General features: G+C 42.0%; 2 protein-coding genes across 4 annotated transcripts; both read right to left on the bottom strand.

The window, feature by feature from the left end:
- Positions 1 to 1112: 1112 nt before the first annotated feature.
- LOC114449665 (uncharacterized protein DDB_G0271670-like) lies at positions 1113 to 4298 on the bottom strand. Its single transcript, XM_028427484.1, has 10 exons — positions 4265 to 4298; positions 4004 to 4132; positions 3491 to 3925; positions 3063 to 3155; positions 2841 to 2933; positions 2626 to 2718; positions 2047 to 2139; positions 1828 to 1920; positions 1606 to 1659; positions 1113 to 1300 (listed from the first exon to the last, which is right to left on the bottom strand). Exons 1-10 carry the CDS (start codon positions 4296 to 4298, stop codon positions 1113 to 1115), a joined length of 1305 nt encoding a protein of 434 aa, XP_028283285.1.
- Positions 4299 to 5535: 1237 nt separating this feature from the next.
- Positions 5536 to 17550, bottom strand: LOC114449761 (zonadhesin). Of its 3 annotated transcripts, XM_028427591.1 has the most exons (30): positions 17317 to 17550; positions 17155 to 17207; positions 17001 to 17075; positions 16256 to 16485; positions 16093 to 16165; positions 15546 to 15943; positions 14577 to 15135; positions 14264 to 14460; positions 13766 to 14155; positions 13109 to 13401; positions 12604 to 12869; positions 12217 to 12282; positions 11891 to 12028; positions 11551 to 11807; positions 11379 to 11463; positions 11154 to 11225; positions 10823 to 10957; positions 10484 to 10740; positions 10320 to 10404; positions 10031 to 10231; positions 9786 to 9923; positions 9343 to 9599; positions 9176 to 9260; positions 8715 to 9049; positions 7403 to 8618; positions 7068 to 7279; positions 6763 to 6919; positions 6306 to 6670; positions 5823 to 5952; positions 5536 to 5726 (listed from the first exon to the last, which is right to left on the bottom strand). In XM_028427591.1, the coding sequence occupies exons 1-30, from the start codon at positions 17391 to 17393 to the stop codon at positions 5584 to 5586; spliced, it is 6945 nt and encodes a 2314-aa protein (XP_028283392.1). In that variant the 5' UTR covers positions 17394 to 17550; the 3' UTR covers positions 5536 to 5583. The 3 variants fall into 3 exon arrangements, with proteins under 3 accessions (XP_028283392.1, XP_028283390.1, XP_028283391.1); XM_028427589.1 differs by having other exon boundaries at positions 7403 to 9049; XM_028427590.1 differs by lacking the exon at positions 12217 to 12282 and having other exon boundaries at positions 7403 to 9049.
- Positions 17551 to 18602: the final 1052 nt, after the last annotated feature.

The raw sequence follows: 18602 nt of genomic DNA, 5'->3' as shown, positions 1-18602 counted from the left end.
GAATGTTTGAGCAGGATTTTTAAAGTTCCAGGTTAATCAAAGTGCATCCACACTAGGCTTGTGCAAAATCGTATCGTGTGCAATTAATCGTCAGAAAAACTGTCACCGATTAATATTCGCCACTTATCGATTACGGCGATTAGTCGCGTTTCGTCATGATCACGCATTTTTGTGTGAGACGTACACTCACCATCACCGTCAAGCACGCACATGTGAGCCCACAATAACAATAATGGCGGAAGACAGCGGTGTTTTAGTTAAATGATGCAGAGCAGCACGTTCCTAACAGAGATTCAACGTCTGTCACCATAAACCGGAGCACGAAGAAAGCCGAAGAAAGCACAACGAGGACACAACGCCGCTACAGCTGTATATAGTGCCGCCACATGCATTAGGTGAAGCGTGGAGCGTTGGTTGTTGCTGGACTTTTGCTCGGATCAAAGGAATGAACTCCGATCTTTATTTACGGACTCCACAGCAAGATAGGAAACATTACAACAGCGAAGTCTCCTCCAGCAGATATTGAAAGAATTCCACTCAGCCGAGAGTCCGCGATACGTGTAGTCATCGTGCTCCCTACGACCAAACTAAGCGCTGGAAGAACATAAGGCAGCTTGATTTGCACAGACATACATTTAAATGTGGAATTGTCCGGTTTGTTTGTAATGTTTTTTCTGCTGCTGTTCTACAGTCTGAGTGAAAACATGCACTAGTGTGGGACACATTCAGTCACAGGTTCATTTGCACAGACACATTTTTTAACTTTAATAATCACTGATGTGACTTTTCTGAACTTATTTGCCCTGTTTAATTTTAATGCTGACATGCACTGCTCTGTGATTAAGATAAGAACATTTGAAGGACAAAGTTACTTTAAACGTTTGCTTCATTATTACTTTGAAGCAGTGTGCATCTGTTATCAATACATATTTCCATGGCTGGTTTGTGCCTAATCACTACTCACCAGCCTGTTAGAATGAAGTAGTTCACTTGACCTAATGATTTGTCAGTATCAATTCAGAACAATGTGGCGATTTAGAGTCAAAAACATGTAAGTGCAATTGTCATCAATTAATCGTCAAATCGTTATCGTTATCGGCTAAATGCCACAATTAATCGTGATTAATTTTTTTGCCAATATCGCCCAACCCTAATCCACACAAATATGTTATTAAGATGGAATTAGGACAGTGTAATGTGGCTGTACTTGTGTCTGAGCTAGTCCTAGTTCCATCTGCTGGTGAACCTGTGAAACTGCTAATGTCCAGGTTTGAGCTGGTTTCTGACGGTTTTATTTCCCCTGCAAAGACAGGAAAATCAAGTTAATTCAGACTGCATTCCAGAATGCTCAATTGTTACTTGAGCTACACAGCAGTCACACATCAGACATGGATTGGTTTGAGTTGTATTTCTTGCTGCTTACGAGTTTGCTGCCTTTTTACAGCGGTGAGTAACAAAAATTAAAAAAAAAATGAACATTGCCAGATTTCTGGTAACATAACAGCTCTATTTGTAATTAATTACATGACTGAACTAAATTGAACTAAATTACTTTGCTTCAGTCACTCAGAATAGGTCAGAATAAGTAAACTTTTTTGATTGAACCTGTGAAACTGCTAATGTCCAGGGTTGAGCTGGTTTCTGACGGTTTTATTTCCCCTGCAAAGACAGGAAAATCAAGTTAATGCAGGCTGCATTCCAGAATGACCAACTCCTCTGCATCCTCCTCTGTTGTTAGAGGTTGTTGTCCAGCTGTTGTTGGTATGTCTGTCTGAACTGTTGTTGAAGGTTGTCGTCTAGCTGTTGGGGATTCTGATTTAACTTTACCTGTGTCTGAGCTAGTCTTAGTTCCATCTGCTGGTGAACCTGTGACACTGCTAGTGTCCAGAGTTGAGCTGGTTTCTGACAGAGTTATCCCCCCTGCAAAGACAGAATAATCAAGTTAATGCAGACTGCGTTCCACTTACAGAATGCCCAACTCCTCTGCATCCTCCCCTGTTGTTAGAGGTTGCCGTCTAGCTGTTGGGGATTCTGATTTAACTTTACCTGTGTCTGAGCTAGTCTTTGTGTCACCTGCTGGTGAATCTGTGACACTGCTAGTGTCCAGAGTTGAGCTGGTTTGTGACAGAGTTATTCCCCCTGCAATGACAGGATAATCAGGTTAATGTAGACTCCACCCTAAGAATGCCAAACTCCTCTGCATACTCAAGCCACAGCCACTGTCACTTTGCATTGGTGGTACAGGTCCATCAGAACCAGGACAAACGGACTCAGGAACAGTTTCTTTTCACAAGCAGTCACCATACTGAACACACACATACACTAACCACACCCCACTCTCACTCGACATGCATTCACCTCTACATACTGCACCATGCAGCTGATCCATCAGCCTAAACATAATGTAAAAGGCATAACTAGACATGCTGCAGTATATGCCACAACAGAAGAGAGCCTATGGGCTACATACTTTTGAGCAGGATTTTTAAAGAGCCAGGTTAATCAAAGTGTATCCACACAAATATTTTATTAAGATGGCACTAGGACAGATTGGAATCGGTATCAGCCGATCAAAGCTGTGGTCTCAGACATAACTACTGTACTTTACCTGGTCATTGGCTGTACCTGTGTCTGAGCTAGTTTTTGTGCCATCTGCTGGTGAACTTGTGAAACTGCTAGTGTCCAAAGTTGAGCTGGTTTCTGACGGTGTTATTCCCCCTACAAGGCAGGAAAATCAAGTTAATGCAGACTGCATTCAAGAATGACCAACTCCTCTGCATTCTCCCCTGTTGTTGAAGGTTGTAGTCTAGCTGTTGTTGGGGATTCTGGATTAACTGTACCTGTGTCTGAGCTAGTCTTTGTGCCATCTGCTGGTGAACCTGTGACACTGCTAGTGTCCAGAGTTGAGCCTGTTTTTAACGGTGTTATTTCTCCTGCAAAGACAGGATATTCAAGTTAATGGAGACTGCGTTTAACTTACAGAATGCCCAACTCCTCTGCATTCTCCCCTGTTGTTGGAGGTTGTGGTCTAGCTGTTGTTGGGGATTCTGGATTAACTGTACCTGTGTCTGAGCTAGTCTTTGTGCCATCTGCTGGTGAACCTGTGACACTGCTAGTGTCCGGAGTTGAGCCTGTTTCTGATGGTGTTATTCCCCCTGCAAAGACAGGAAAATCAAGGTAAAGCAGACTGCATTTCACAATGCCCAAATCCTCTGCATCCTCCAGCCACTGTCGCTTTGGCAGTACATTGGCAGTACAGGTCCATCAGAACCAGACTCAGGAACAGTTTCTTTCCACAAGCAGTCAGTCACCCACCATACTGAACACACACAAACACTAACCACACCCCACATACTGAACCATGCAACTGGACTCTTTATTCGAAGCCAAATGGACAACTTCTGTGTGCATTAACCGCAATGTGCAATACTGCTCAGCATCCATTCCATACACAATATATAGCACTACTTAATTGATGACAGAAACTGACCTGATATTGAAGATCCATTTAAAGGTTTTGATATGCTCTTTTCCTGGCTGGTTGCTGTTGTAGATGATGATGATGACACCGCAATGACAGCCAGCTGTGTAGATGCAGTACTGTTGCTTGTTGCATTAGGTGTTATTGTTGAAGGGGTCACCGATGATGAAGAGGTGCTGTTATCGGATAGTGCTGCCGAAGTTGTTTTGTTATGTGCAGTGGTGTTGCTGTTTATTGTGCTAGGTGCCACAGAGACTGTTAAAGTTGCTTTTACAGATGTATCATTGTTTATTTGGCTGGTTGTTATAGTATCAGGTGCAATAGATGCTGAGCTTATGTTAATATCAACTAGTGCTGATGTTGTGTTCAGTGATGCTGGGGTAATATTGGCCACTGTAGACGGAGTGCTGCTGGTTGGTCTTGTTTGTGGTGTTGCAGCCAAAGCTGTAGTCAGAAAGAAAGATGGGCACCATAAATCCTCAACTACCATACATGTTTCCTATGTTGTGTGTTCCTCCTCACGTTCTAAGCAGGTTGATCCATAGTCAGAACAGCAGTCCCTGAATGTCACACAGGCTGCATCACAGTAGCAACCCCTGTTGCAAGTTGCGTTACTACTAGAGCAACACAGCACTGGTGGACCAGCACACCCTGGTGGAGCACACAGAAGTGAAAACTACAAAATTATCCTAGCACAGGTTATAGAAAAAAAATCATTACTGACATAGGAACAGATGAAGAACATTGTACTATATATTTGGGTGGTGGTGTTGTGGGTATTACCTCTCGGAGTGGTGTTTTGTGCTAGAACAAACATAAAGGACAATGATGAGTAAAGGCTAGAGAAAAGTTTTAAGTTATAAAAATTAAATGTAATTCTGTTTATGTCTACAAATCATATAAAAACACACAATACTGTACCTGTCACCTGCTCAAGTGCAGTATTATCTAGTTAAACAATGGCTTTACATGCACACCATATTCTGATTAAGGTACTTATTCTTGTTAAAAAATATTCAGAATAAAGGGTTTACAAGCACTGCAGCTACAGTAATATTCCTGATTACTTGTTATTTTTTGTTTATTACGGTATTTAAAACTTGTAGTTTGACTGTGAGATGCTAATCTCAATACTAAAACATATAATGCACAAGCAGTTGTAATATGTAGCGGGTGGAGTTATGGATTACAGCCACACTCTGCATTAGCCACACTGGATTGCTGTGCATGTAAATATAGTCAATGACAAAAAAGTAGAAGACGATGGTGACCTCTAGCTCTCTGTATTTAAAAGAAATTTTTAATATAATATTTTGCTTTATATATATATATATATATATATATATATATATATATATATATATATAAAGCTTATTTATTGACAAGACATTCACGTGCATGTGCACACGCACATACAAAAGCTCTCCAGACTTGAATAATTCTATTGTCTATTGAGCAAAAAATAATTATCTTGTCTTCACATATCATGTTACAGAAGGTTTGAATATCTTTTCCTGTTCTCTGTAATGGTTTGAATGCTTTCAGTTCTACAGTGGTGGGTTACGCATTCAAAATGTAGCGTGGCATGGAAAGGAATGCTGTCGTAGCCACACCTAAGACTGACTAGACTAAACACAGGGCGGCACATATCTATCCACAGTGCATGCTTATCTAGGTAAATTAAAACCATATCAGGTAATGACGACAATCAATTCAATGGACACATTGAATTAGATACAGTTTATAAAGTAACCTAAAAATATGTGTGAATAAATAGTGTACATGGACATAACACAAAGTGGAAAGAATGTCAGGGAGTGCAAAATTGTTTTGAAAAATAAGTAAAGACCTAAAAAATAAACATGACACCTTCTCAAATCCCAGAACCACATGGGTTCCATCAGGCTGCCTCATTAACATTACAACAGCAAAACATAGTCCTAACAAGCTGGAAGTATAGAACAATGGGACATAATCAGCAAGTTAAAGTTTTTGTGTGTTGTCTAAGGAAAAGAAATATGCATTGTTCACACTGACAGAGCGTGGACTTCATGTAAACTGAAACAGTAATGATTTATTTATTGTTCATCCTCACATCCATGTTACACTTTCCAGCTCTCTCCAAACTCTTGGATATTTTGTGCCATGGAACCATCTGGCTTCATTAGGTCATTCCGCCTATGACCGTCAAAGTTCCCACACAGGCCAGCCACTCTTCTTCTGTAAAGGCGTGGTAGAATAATCTCTGCATGGAAAAACACAGTGTCACTTGTGTCATAAAATAGTGTTGGGTGCTTCTGGATGTGTTTGAAGGTTATTCATTGAAGTAAAGAACAGCTACCAGATTTGCTGCGTCCATCAAACTCCACTGAGAGGCCAAAGTCAGTTTTCAGATAGATGCGAGAGTACTGCTCCCGGATGTTAAGACCAGCAGTGGGTGAGACAGGAGGTGTAGTTCTCCTTCCATTCACCTGGAGGGAGACAAAGGGAATGTCTCAATTCAATTTAGTTGTAATTTTCTGATTGGTGTGCTTAATACAATATTCTTGTGTTGTATACTTTACTCCAAGTCAAGCCTAATAATGTCTGACTCATGGATAAATATATAATGTTAATATTGCTGCCTCTGTCTCCCTCATATATTTGTGCCTGTAGGAAATAATGCATAACAGAGCATAATTTAGCACAAAGGATTGTCGTAATGCCTTGAAAAGTGATCTGGTTATTTCCGGATTGTTTGTGGACTGGTAGAAATATAATCTCATAGTGTCTCAGTAAAATGACAGACAGGCCGTCTGCTGTTTAGAGCAGACTAGATACGTACTATCAGCATTCGATTCTTCTTGAACTCCACAGTTTGGTTGTACACTCTGATCTTAAGCGCATGCAATCTTTGGTGTTCATGGTGCCTTTCACTGTTATCATCATCATCATCCTCATCATAATCATCTTCATTATCATCCTGGACTCTGTGGCTGTGGTCTTCTTCACTGCTGCTATGCTGGTGACTGTCATCTTTGTCATCATCTGAGGTCTGTTTGTTGATAGCTTCGATGTAGACATCTGGTAGGTTATTTGGCAAGCTGCTGGTCTGAACCAACACGTATGAGTCTTCACCCCTAAAGTTGTGCTTCATCTTATCAAATGTTTTGTACTCAGGGTCTCCTTTGATAGTGCACCCACTGAAGCCTGTGAAGCAAACAAGTAAAGCCAGGAAATAAATGAGTAGGTAAGTGTAGGTTTAGGCACAGCATGGACTTTAGTGAAGGCATTTACTGCACCTGTAGACTGGCAGTAATATTCGCCCTTATCATTTGGAAGGCAAACGGCATTTCTGTCACACTCATCTTTATTTTTACAGTCGATCTTCCCGACACCATGGTCCCGCTCACATTTACATTTCTGGCTACAGTGATTGGTGTACCACACTTCGTTGAACTAACAAGAAAGAGAAAGTCAGCACACTTGTTGTAAATTATATATATATATATATATATATATATGTGTGTGTGTGTGTGTGTGTGTGTGTTTTCTTTGTACCAGGCATTTCAAAATGACATTATTTGATTTGTGATTTGGCACTCACCTGGTATTTTTTGCCATTCTTGTCCACACACCCACATTGCTGCACAGGCACACAAACCTTCCTCTTTTGCACAAAGCCATTATCACATACACACGATCCTGGCACACAATCGTCATTGTCATTGCAGTGAGGAGGGCCATTTAGGTATGTACAGGTTGGCCTGCATGCAGGGACACAAGGGGAGTAATGACTATTTTCTGGGCAAGATGGAGCTAGACAGAGACAGAACAAGTATAAGCTTAGAGAGTTTACACTTTGTTATACATTTTTAATGACAATGTAAAATATTCTGTCCAGTTAGGTCATTAAACACAGAACTACTAAAAATAACTTACTTGGTACAAAGGTGGTTGTAGGTTGTGATGTAGTTGTTGTAGTGGTTGTTGTAGGCTGTGTTGTGCTAGGTTTCGGTCTTATTGTTTGCTGTGGCGTTGTTGTGTGTGTTGGTTGTGGGCTGGCTGTGGTTGGAGGTTGTGGTCCGTCTGTTGTTGGTATCTCTGGCTGAACTGTGGTTGGAGGTTGTGGTCCGTCTGTTGTTGGTATCTCTGGCTGAACTGTGGTTGGAGGTTGTGGTCCGTCTGTTGTTGGTATCTCTGGCTGAACTGTGGTTGGAGGTTGTGGTCCGTCTGTTGTTGGTATCTCTGGCTGAACTGTGGTTGGAGGTTGTGGTTCGGCTGTTGTTGGTATCTCTGGCTGGACTGTGGTTGGAGGTTGTGGTCCATCTGTTGTTGGTATCTCTGGCTGAACTGTGGTTGGAGGTTGTGGTCCGTCTGTTGTTGGTATCTCTGGCTGAACTGTGGTTGGAGGTTGTGGTCCGTCTGTTGTTGGTATCTCTGGCTGAACTGTGGTTGGAGGTTGTGGTCCGTCTGTTGTTGGTATCTCTGGCTGAACTGTGGTTGGAGGTTGTGGTCCGTCTGTTGTTGGTATCTCTGGCTGAACTGTGGTTGGAGGTTGTGGTCCGTCTGTTGTTGGTATCTCTGGCTGAACTGTGGTTGGAGGTTGTGGTCCGTCTGTTGTTGGTATCTCTGGCTGAACTGTGGTTGGAGGTTGTGGTCCGTCTGTTGTTGGTATCTCTGGCTGAACTGTGGTTGGAGGTTGTGGTCCGTCTGTTGTTGGTATCTCTGGCTGAACTGTGAATGGAGGTTGTGGTCCGTCTGTTGTTGGTATCTCTGGCTGAACTGTGAATGGAGGTTGTGGTCCGTCTGTTGTTTGTATCTCTGGCTGAACTGTGGTTGGAGGTTGTGGTCCGTCTGTTGTTGGTATCTCTGGCTGAACTGTGGTTGGAGGTTGTGGTCCGTCTGTTGTTGGTATCTCTGGCTGAACTGTGGTTGGAGGTTGTGGTCCGTCTGTTGTTGGTATCTCTGGCTGAACTGTGGTTGGAGGTTGTGGTTCGTCTGTTGTTGGTATCTCTGGCTGAACTGTGGTTGGAGGTTGTGGTTCGGCTGTTGTTGGTATCTCTGGCTGAACTGTGGTTGGAGGTTGTGGTTCGGCTGTTGTTGGTATCTCTGGCTGAACTGTGGTTGGAGGTTGTGGTCCGTCTGTTGTTGGTATCTCTGGCTGAACTGTGGTTGGAGGTTGTGGTTCGGCTGTTGTTGGTATCTCTGGCTGAACTGTGGTTGGAGGTTGTGGTCCGTCTGTTGTTGGTATCTCTGGCTGAACTGTGGTTGGAGGTTGTGGTCTGGCTGTTGTTTCATGGATTTCTGTTGATGTGTTTGGTTGCTCTGATGTGGTTGCTGTTGATGCTATATGTGGATCCTCTGTATTTTCTGGTTGTTGTGAAGTTTCAACCCCTTGCTCTGTTGTTGGTGGTTGTGGTCTAGCTGTAGTGTGGGCTGTAGGCGTAGGAAATGATGTTATTGGTAGTTCTGTTGTTGCTGTTTTTGTGGAGCCTTGTGTATTAAAGTGAGTTGTAGCTGCTGTTGTGGTGGTGGTTGTAAACTGAACTGTTGTAGTTGGTGGTTGATCTGTTGGTTCCTCCAGGTCTGAAACCACAATTCACAGTGTGTTAATAATAATCTATTAGATTAATCAGAATCTGAAATACTTTATTAATCCCAGGGGGAAATTGATATGATGACATTAGCCTAAACTATCAATATGGCAGACACCTGCACAGTGCCCACGATGAAGAGACACATCATCTATAGCAACATCAGACTGGTCATTGGATCCTCTTCGCCCCTCCAACAGAACCTACATTTAGGAGCACAAGTTAATACTACCAGTACATCACTAATACTAGACATGTTAGAAACACATTTAAGATGTAATTTACCTGGAATGGTCCAGTTGTTGTCAAGTCCACCTGAGCCAGGTGCCACATATTTCCTTGATCATTTCTTTTCCACCATACTACATTAGCCTGTCTGTTTTGGACCAGGTATACATGGAGACCCATTGTCTCAGCTGAACCATACATATGGTACCAGAACTGCAAACACTGAGGACCAGTGTCAGAGCACTCAGAGCTGATGAGACGAGCTGGGTCTCCAAGTGATGCACTGTTAGCTTCAATGTAGACATAGAAGCCCTCTAGATGGTAGGATAGGATGATTAGGGTCAGTTGAAAACAGCATATTAGTATTTTAAGAAACATATCATACAAAGTAGTACTACAATTATACAGTATATAGTTTAGCATATGGTTTATTTTTCCCTTATGTAGTGGTTCTTGATAAACAAGAAACCTCACGAAGAATGTGTCAGAAGGTGCGTTACCTCCTGTGGTGTGATCTGAAGAAGGCCCAGTACTCATAGTTGGAGTAGAGCCGCTAAGCCTTGTCCAATCAAAAGCATCAGTAAGCAGCTGATTCCATTGGCACAAATCTTGCTCAAAATTACAGTTTAGTTGGCATACTGGAAAGGAAAGTCAGAAATCTCATTAGATCACTGCCACTGACTGTGGAAATCACTTTATAAATGTATGAACCATCAGTATGCAATAGCTGCTGGGCAGTTATTACCTGGGTGTATGGGCGGCCTGTTATTTGCAGTTTTAGTAACATTGTTCTCATTAACTGAGCCGGTTATTGCTTCCTCAGTGGAAGGCTGTGCTGTTGCATTGGCTAGAGGGGGCTCTGGAGCTGCAGTGGTTGGTACAGGGACACTTGGGGGAGCTGTGGTATCAGGTTTAGCTGGTGGTTTTGTAACCATGACACTCAGATCTGTAACAGTGCAACAATGTTATGAGTATTCAGCACAGAAACCTGATTTAAAACAGCCTTCATGACCTTCAGTGAACTTGTGTCTTACCTGAACAGTGGCATTGATAAAGCTTTACATCATCTATTGCCACGTCTGACTGATCATTGGATCCTCTGCGCCCCTCCATAATGATCTAAATAGTGGTGTGGAACTCATGAGAAAGGTATTGCAGAACATAATTATTTTAAGTGTAATGGTTTAAAATTAGTCACCTGAAAAGCTCCAGTTGTTTTGATGTCCACCTGAGCCAGGTGCCACATATTTCCTTGGTCATTCCTCTTCCACCAAACAGCATTCGTCACTCCGTTCTGCCTCAAATAAACATGCAGGCCCATTGTGTCTGCTGAGCCGTACATGTGGTACCAGAACTGCAGACACTGAGGGCCAGAGTCAGAGCACTCAGAGCTGATGAGACGAGCCGTGTCTCCGTGGGTCACACTGCTGGCTTCAATGTAAACATAGTGGCCCCCTGAAAAAGATAAAACATTTATCTCTCAAAACTTACTTGGTTTATCATCTGTCAGCGTTTATAATACAGAAAAAGTATTTACCACCGGTGTGGTCAGCAGAGGGGCCAGTCATTAGAGTGGGGGTGGACCCACTTTGCCATGTCCAGTCAAAAGCGTCTGTTATCATCTGACTCCAGCTACAAAGATTGCTGTCGAAGCTGCAGTCTAAATTGCAGACTGAAGGGAACCATTTGCAAGAAAAGAGAGAACTGAGTGTTAGCACACAACTTCCTAAAAATTAACTCAAGTTACTAATAAATAATGCAGATTCAATATTAATTGAACAAGACACAAATGTTAATCTGTAACTACATTTCAGCGTTTCTGATGCAGAAACCACTGACCCATAAACTATGGCTTCCTGTGTGCTTACTTGCGTGTGAGGGGAATACTTGTGCAGTTGTGAGAGGAAGTGCCGTTCCATCAACCAAGCCAGAGAAGATACCTAAAGAATATTAAATTTACTTTTAAAACACTGTATGCTATGATCTTCATTTTAGTCAATTATCATATTAAAATTGAAAAAAACTATATGATACATTATTTCATTAATAGTCTTTTGCATACTGATGTCCTTTGTGATAGAGATGAATGTTACCTGTGCATGAGCCAAAATGGACAGAAATGTCATCTATAGCCACATCTGATTGATCATTAGATCCTCGAATTCCCTCCACTATGATCTGAAAAACAAAATTATAAAAATCTACAATTCTCAACTGTATACCACTCTAAAACATTCAGCGTCTTTGGTGATTTTTAAGACTTACTTGGAATGGACCAGAAACACTGATATCAACACTTCCTCGATGCCATTCTGGTCCCTGGTTGTTCGTCTTGGACCAGAGCTTAGTAGCTTTATTGTCTTTCAGCAGGAAGACATTAAGAGCCATGGCTGTGGCTGAACCATACATATGGTACCAGAACTGAAGGCAGAGTGGTCCATCATGATGGCACATTGAGCTCAACAAACGGGCAGAGTCTCCATGGGTTACACTGTTTGCCTCAAGGTACATGTAGAAACCAGCTGGAAAGTTCCACAGTGAGTGTAAATCATGAAAAAATACTGCAGTAACATAACAGAGATGAGTTGTTCACACATTATTTTACCTCCAGTGGTGTGGTCTTGGTTTGGTCCAGTCAGAATTGATGATGTGGGTCCAGAATGTCTCGTCCAATCAAAACTATCTTGTATTAGCTGCTCCCATCCACACAGATATTCTTCAAAGTTGCAATTCATGGGGCAGACTATCAAAAAATGGAATGAATTGGAAATAAAAGTCACAGTATACATTATAAACATCCAGTCCGTGGATAATTAAACCACCCCCCTCCAGTTCTTTGACCCAGTAAATCTATCACAGGCAAGCATTGTCAGTTTTAGTATTGGATTACATGTGGCACTGATTTTCCTTCCCAACCCTGAATTCTCTTACTAGTCTGATCTGGAGTTGTAGAGGTAGGTGTTGGAGTTGTTGGAGTTGCAGTAGTTGTGCGTTCAGCTGGAATAGGAGAAAAAAAAAAACAAAAAACAAAAAGCCAAACAAAAAAAGAAAATGAGGTCACCACTTAAGCTTTTTTGGCATCCTACACGAAGAACTTTTATTTGCCTACCCCTCTGCATATAGTTTGTCAAGAGTGGGGAAAAAAAATGTTGAGCAGAAAGTTTGTTAGATGCATGTGCTAAATTACATGTGAACTTCTACATGTGTAATCAATATGTGAGCAGAATGGATTCAAGCATTAAACATTTGAAAAATACAATCTCTGTAATTACATGTGCATGTCATACATTTGCTGTAATATTTGACTAAGATACTCACCACAAGCGGTGCCAATCTGCCAGTAGGGAAGTTCCACTCCTGCTAGCTGGCAGGCTGCTGCATAAGACTTCAAAGATTCACATACAGTGTGTCGGTCACCATTTGTGGCACAGTGGTCATAAACACAACTGCTGAGGTAGATGCTTGGGTGAACGTGTTCATGGCAGGAGTTGAAGGCATCCCCAAATAGTACTGAGCACTCATTTAAGGCCTCGGTCTTCTGCTCATTATCACAGACTCTTGGATCATTTGGAACAGCAGTACACCTGAGAAAGCAAAGCAAAAGATGGATGCTTGTAATAGATTAGCCACCTTGTGCAGAATACACACACAGCATAGCATTTTTTTTGTTGTTTTTTTCAATCAATCTTTTTCAGTGTCATTGTTCATACTTTCATGATCAGTCAGCCTTCATACTCAAGTTAGTAAGGGCTAAACAGATTGATACTACGTTTGGTGGATGTTTGCAATTATCCTGTATGATCATAATGTAAAATGAACTCACTCATTATTGTCTGGCACCCTCCAGCTGTCACCAAAGTCAAAGGCATTAGTGACATTTTGCCCTCCTGGTGTTACAAAGTCATCATCCTGGTGTTCTGAGTAAGTGCCGCACAGTCCACACAGTTCATATTTGTAGCGCTCATCCACTTGCAGGAACAGTCTGTTCTGCCCATCAATCTGCATTCTGAGGCCAAATGTTGTTTCCAAGATGATATTTTTTTTCTTATTGTAGACCGATATTGAACCATAGGTACCATTGGTTGCATAGGGGAGTAGTATACGGCTATTGTGCACCTAAAAAGAGCACATTTTGTAATGAGTTTATTTTACATTTTGGAATGTTGTATGGTCAACACAACCAGTAATATAATAAATCTTTCAGGTCAGAGATAAGTGTGTTGACTATTAATGATTGTATTTGCGTGACAAACATCTGACTTCCTTTAGTGACCTGACACAAAGTATATCTAACCCCATGCATGTGTGCTGATATGAAAGTTGGGTTCATTAATAAGTTACAGCAGATAATACAGAACAGCTAATAAATGGACCAACAGGTCACAAGTAACTGTTTACAAGAATTGGAAACCATACTAAGTCACTGAGACACAGCCTTTGTTGTGCATTTTATATGTGCTGGTCAGAGCAGTATGCTTACGTAGACATTTCCACTTTGATTCATGGTGAGGTGCAGGTCCTCAACCTGAAGAGTCACAGCTTCAAGCTTGGACCTGGTGAAGTTCTGAAGGGGCGGATGCATGTTGTGTCCAAGCACAGAGAACTGGACTGAGCTTTCACCGCCACATGTGGTCGTCAATGTATAAGTGCAGCCACCTTGAAAGTCATAGGCGAGCCCGTCAAAGGTGATGTAGTGTGGATCACCGTACACGCTGCAGGTGGCAGGTTCGAAAGGAAAGCAGCCTTTCACGCCATCCTTTACCTTACAAACCTCATAGTCTGCACATTTTAATGTGGTGCACTGCATGATATTATTACCCATGCACTGACACTGTTGCACACAATCCAGTTCCACCAGCGTTTCTCCTTTCTGTGGGGAGAAGAGTTGTGTGAGAGTGAAAGTGTAGTGTGATTACAATACAGTGTGAAATTGAATATGTGAATAGGAAATTGTTTTGCGTTAATCTGCCTCTCTTACCTCATAGTGTTTTCCATTATGCCAGCAACCACAGCTGTCTGCTGGGACACACTTATCCCCACTGAGTTTGAAGCCAGAGTCACAGTCGCATCTTTCCTCACAGCTTCCACAGGGACTGGTAATATCCACACTGGAGCACACCTCAGGACAGCCATCAGCACATGAGTTATAGTGGCTGTTTTCTCCACATTCGAGGGCTAAGGGGGCACAGGAAAACAAAAAGGAAAGAGAGGAGATCATGACCTTTACTTGCACCAATTTCCCCATTCTAAGAACAAGAGAAAGAAATAATTAAATCCACAAAGCAACGTACGGCAGAATGTAGAGTTCCTCCATGTGGGTATGGGAACTCCAGCTTCCTGACAGATATCATTGTAGACCTGTAATACCTCACAAAGCACTGCAGGGTCACCATGAGTGGAACACATGCCAGTCACACAACCCCTGAAGTAGCTCTCTGCCCCTACAACTGATAGACAATCAGCAAAGGGGCCAGTGCTGGAGAGGAGGCCTCCACAGTACAGGTCACTGGCATACTCTGCCTTCTCTAGTGGATCACACAGATGAGGCACTAGAATGGTTTCGCAGTGGGAGGCGGTTTCACTGCTCTCCCAGCTTTCTGCCAAAGCTGTAGCACTTTCTGCATTTGTACCATCAGGTTTCTGGAAGTCATCTTCTGTGAGGTGGTTAAAATTGCCACACATGCCACAGACTTTATCGGAGTAGGAGGACGGAAGGGAGACATGGACGGCGCCAGCATTATCGTATGAAACAGAAAGACCAAATCTGGTGCTCAGTACAATAGCAGCAGGGTTGCTGTTGACGTTGAAGGAGCCATTCCTCAGTGGAAGCTTTCTCCAGACACCATTAACCTAAAGAAAAAAACAATCACCTTTAGACTTCCTCGCAATGTGGACTTACAGTACGTGGCAGTTAGCATAAAAATCTGAAGATAGAAAATCTTTGTTAGCTGATAAGTCATTTATGAATTCCAGGACGTGAAACCACAAAATGTTATGATAAACTCACTTTATCAGCAGAATGGGTGGGAGATTAGCTGAATGGTAATTACAACATAATGGCAGAGTGTACAAGACTTCATAGCATGTCAAGTGAGTAATTAAATACAGAATGTAACTACTATGTGTTTGAGGGAAAATGGCTTTTAGCTTATATGGACATGCTTATAAAATATGACATATTGTTCTCAGTATCACCAATGTTTGCTGATCACCTTTTAATTGTGGGTAAAATTGCTAATTGTCCCTTGAAGGTAACTTACCACCACACGGTCCGTCTGCCTTTTCAGCAGGGACACTCTGATGTTATCCATGTTCACGATTATCTGCTTGACAGTTGGCAGCGATGCATTGCCGTTCTGCTCATTGACCACTTCCACACTGAACATGGGCAAAGCCTGAGTGCGTGTACAGGTCTTAGCCAGGACATAGGTGCAGGGGGCCACAAAACGGAACAACACCCCATCAAAAGTGCTGCAGTCTGTGTGACTGTGTATGGTGCACGTCCCAGAGGTGAAGATGCCACTGGAGACTTCTCTCTGAGGACCACAAATTTGGCCCCTAGGGCACTGAGAGGGAGAGCAGAGGAGCTGGCCAACAGAACAGAGGCAGTGTGTGGACTCATCTGTCCATATCTCTGTGTTAGCTTCACACTGGGGTCCTGTGTGGGGAGGGGTATGACCAAGTAAACAATGATATTGTAACCATGACATCATCTGGCTTAGAATAACTGATTGACATTAATGTTCAGTGTTAATAGCACATACAAATTCTAGACTTTTTTGAGACGGTTGAAGATTAAAAACTCACCGCATGAGCCTCTTCTTACACCTATCTGCTTAAAAGAGGTCTGGTCCTCTGTTTGCACTGCTTCAAATACAACCTGATGTGAAAGAAGTTCATCTATTTAAATACGCTGTGCAGAAGATTCTACAGCTCGCTCAGATCTGTGGTAATATGTGCTTTTTTTTACCTGAGTTCCTGGTTCGATGATATCCAGAGATACAAAAACTTGTCTCCATGCGTCTCTAGGGAGAGCAGGTGAGGTCCAGATTTCTATCAGCCCAAGCCTGTTTTTTAGGAGAACACGAAGTTCAGACCCCTGAGCTGCAGCTGGGGCCAGGTACCAGAATTCTAGACAGGCCTTTCCCTCCATCCCCATGGGGCCACTTTCTAACACATTAACTGCAACATCCTCTGGAGCTGAAAAAGAAAACGCAATATACTATTTATACCTCCAGTTTGACACTTTGTTTCTAGAGTACAAATTCAGTGACCTTGTTCCTCCATCCTTTTTAAAACCCAGTGTAGGAATTAACTTTTTATGTTGCATCACAAATTTAGCTGCCTCAGAAATGGCAAACCATTTCTCTGTTTGTTATCATTATAAAACAAAGATGTACATCTGCTGCGTGCACACATTTGCGTTTAATGATAACTGCATCATTAAATGCAAATGTGTGTTTTGTGCTTTATTTGAACCTGGAGTGTAGCCCCTTGAGGTTGATGGCCCCTGGGAGAACACCATGTTATTAAATATTATTAGCCTGCTTCTGATCAATTAGTGATAATGCAGAGTCACACAGACACAATCACAGCCAGTCTGTAGATTAAAACAGAACTGTGGACCAATGTTCCAAATACTCTACAAAAAGGCGGGACTAAGCGAGTTGCTTAAAAAATGTGTTTTGATTTTACTTTATTACATTTAATTATACCTGTTCTTTTTTGGCTCCTCATCCAGTCACAAACCAGATCCGTACGTCTGTCATCGAAACACTGTGTAACATATTCTAAAGGAAAGAGTGGGGTTACATATAGTATTTTTTTTTACTTCTTACATGTTTGTCTCTGTTAGGAAATCATTCATACCTGAAGTTGTCCTCGGCTCCGGTAAAGTAACAAAAGAAAAGTCATTTTGAGCTCTGAAAAAGGAAAAGAACAATCAAATAACTGGCATTTCCGCACATAAAAATGTAATAAATATCCTGCAGATCAGCTAAAATTTAAAAGTGAAATTATCCTGACACCCACCTGCACCGATTCCCTGTCTGAGTAAGAAGCAGTACAGCCACTGTGACCAACAAATCTGTGCAGACGCCTCCAAGCATAACTGATCCCTGAACGGCAGCCCCTCAGCTGCTCACCCTCTTTTACTAATACTGTTTCTGTCTTTGATGAGTTGAAGAATGAGCAGTTAACTGTTGTGAAGCTTTTCTGTGGAATCACAGCTTATGCAACCCTGTGATTGCCAACACTGTGCTCCAGGCCCTCTTCTGTTGTTCTCAGAAGAGAGCAGAGGGTTTTAGGCATTTATCCACTACCACCTCCCCCTCCCCCTCCCCCCTAACCTAACCAGGTAACCATTTGCAGTAGGAGGAGAGACACTGCAGGACAGCAATTAGACATGAAGGGGGCTGGACCGAGTCTGTGGCATAAAAATGTTCTAAAGGTGACGACAGCAGCTAACACAGTTTCAGTCAATAGTGATAGGCGAGGGCAGGGTTTAGTGTTGCTAGGTCATAAATTGCACAGGAAAACTGAATAAACTACAGACAAAATGTATTATCTTATTGACTTCTTACTAGTGGTAAATAAGGATACACCAGATTAAGTCAAAACATGTAGATTGGGAATTTTAGAGCACCGTGTGTACCCTTGTAGCTACATGGAAAATGAGTGTAGTGAGGCTCCAGTCACTGAAACATTGTACAGGGTACAAAAGGGTAGAAAGTCAGATCTGACTCATGCCTAGTGCTGAATTTTGCATCTTATTATCATTGCCAAACAGCATGTTTATAAGAACTTGATGAATTATTTTTTGTTTTCAGTTACTGACTGTAAATCAAAAGCACACTAGCATTATGGGATTGGGTTGTGTTATTGAAATAAGAAGCACATATTTCTCTGAACTTCACTAATTTTTTGATGCAGCTTTTTTTTTTTAAGTTTTTTTTGTGTTGATCCTCACAAATTCTATGTCCCATATAAGAATGACATGATTTTCTTATCCTGTAACTACGCCTTTAGCTCCATTACACTCAGAGATAAGCCAAAACATGAGTTGTCACTGTTACATTATGCAATCCATATTTCTGAAACAGTACATGCCAGATGTGTACATTATGACCTGATAATGTTGTTGTAAAAAAGCAAGTTTAAGCAGCTTTAGTACCGTATATTTAATTTATGTAAGCCAAGTGATAAGATAGCCGCATTGTATGGGAGGTTCTGTGTGAGGCATCTATTGTGACATTCCTGAAGCCCTGTTAGCATGTGTCAATAGGGAGGGAGGTCCAAAACAAATATTAGAGCTGGTC

The sequence above is a fragment of the Parambassis ranga genome, chromosome 17 (genome assembly GCF_900634625.1).
Source record: "Parambassis ranga chromosome 17, fParRan2.1, whole genome shotgun sequence".
NCBI classification, from domain to species: Eukaryota; Metazoa; Chordata; class Actinopteri; family Ambassidae; genus Parambassis; species Parambassis ranga.
Note: the sequence above shows the minus strand (reverse complement) of the source record. Positions and strands in the feature narration are given on the sequence as shown.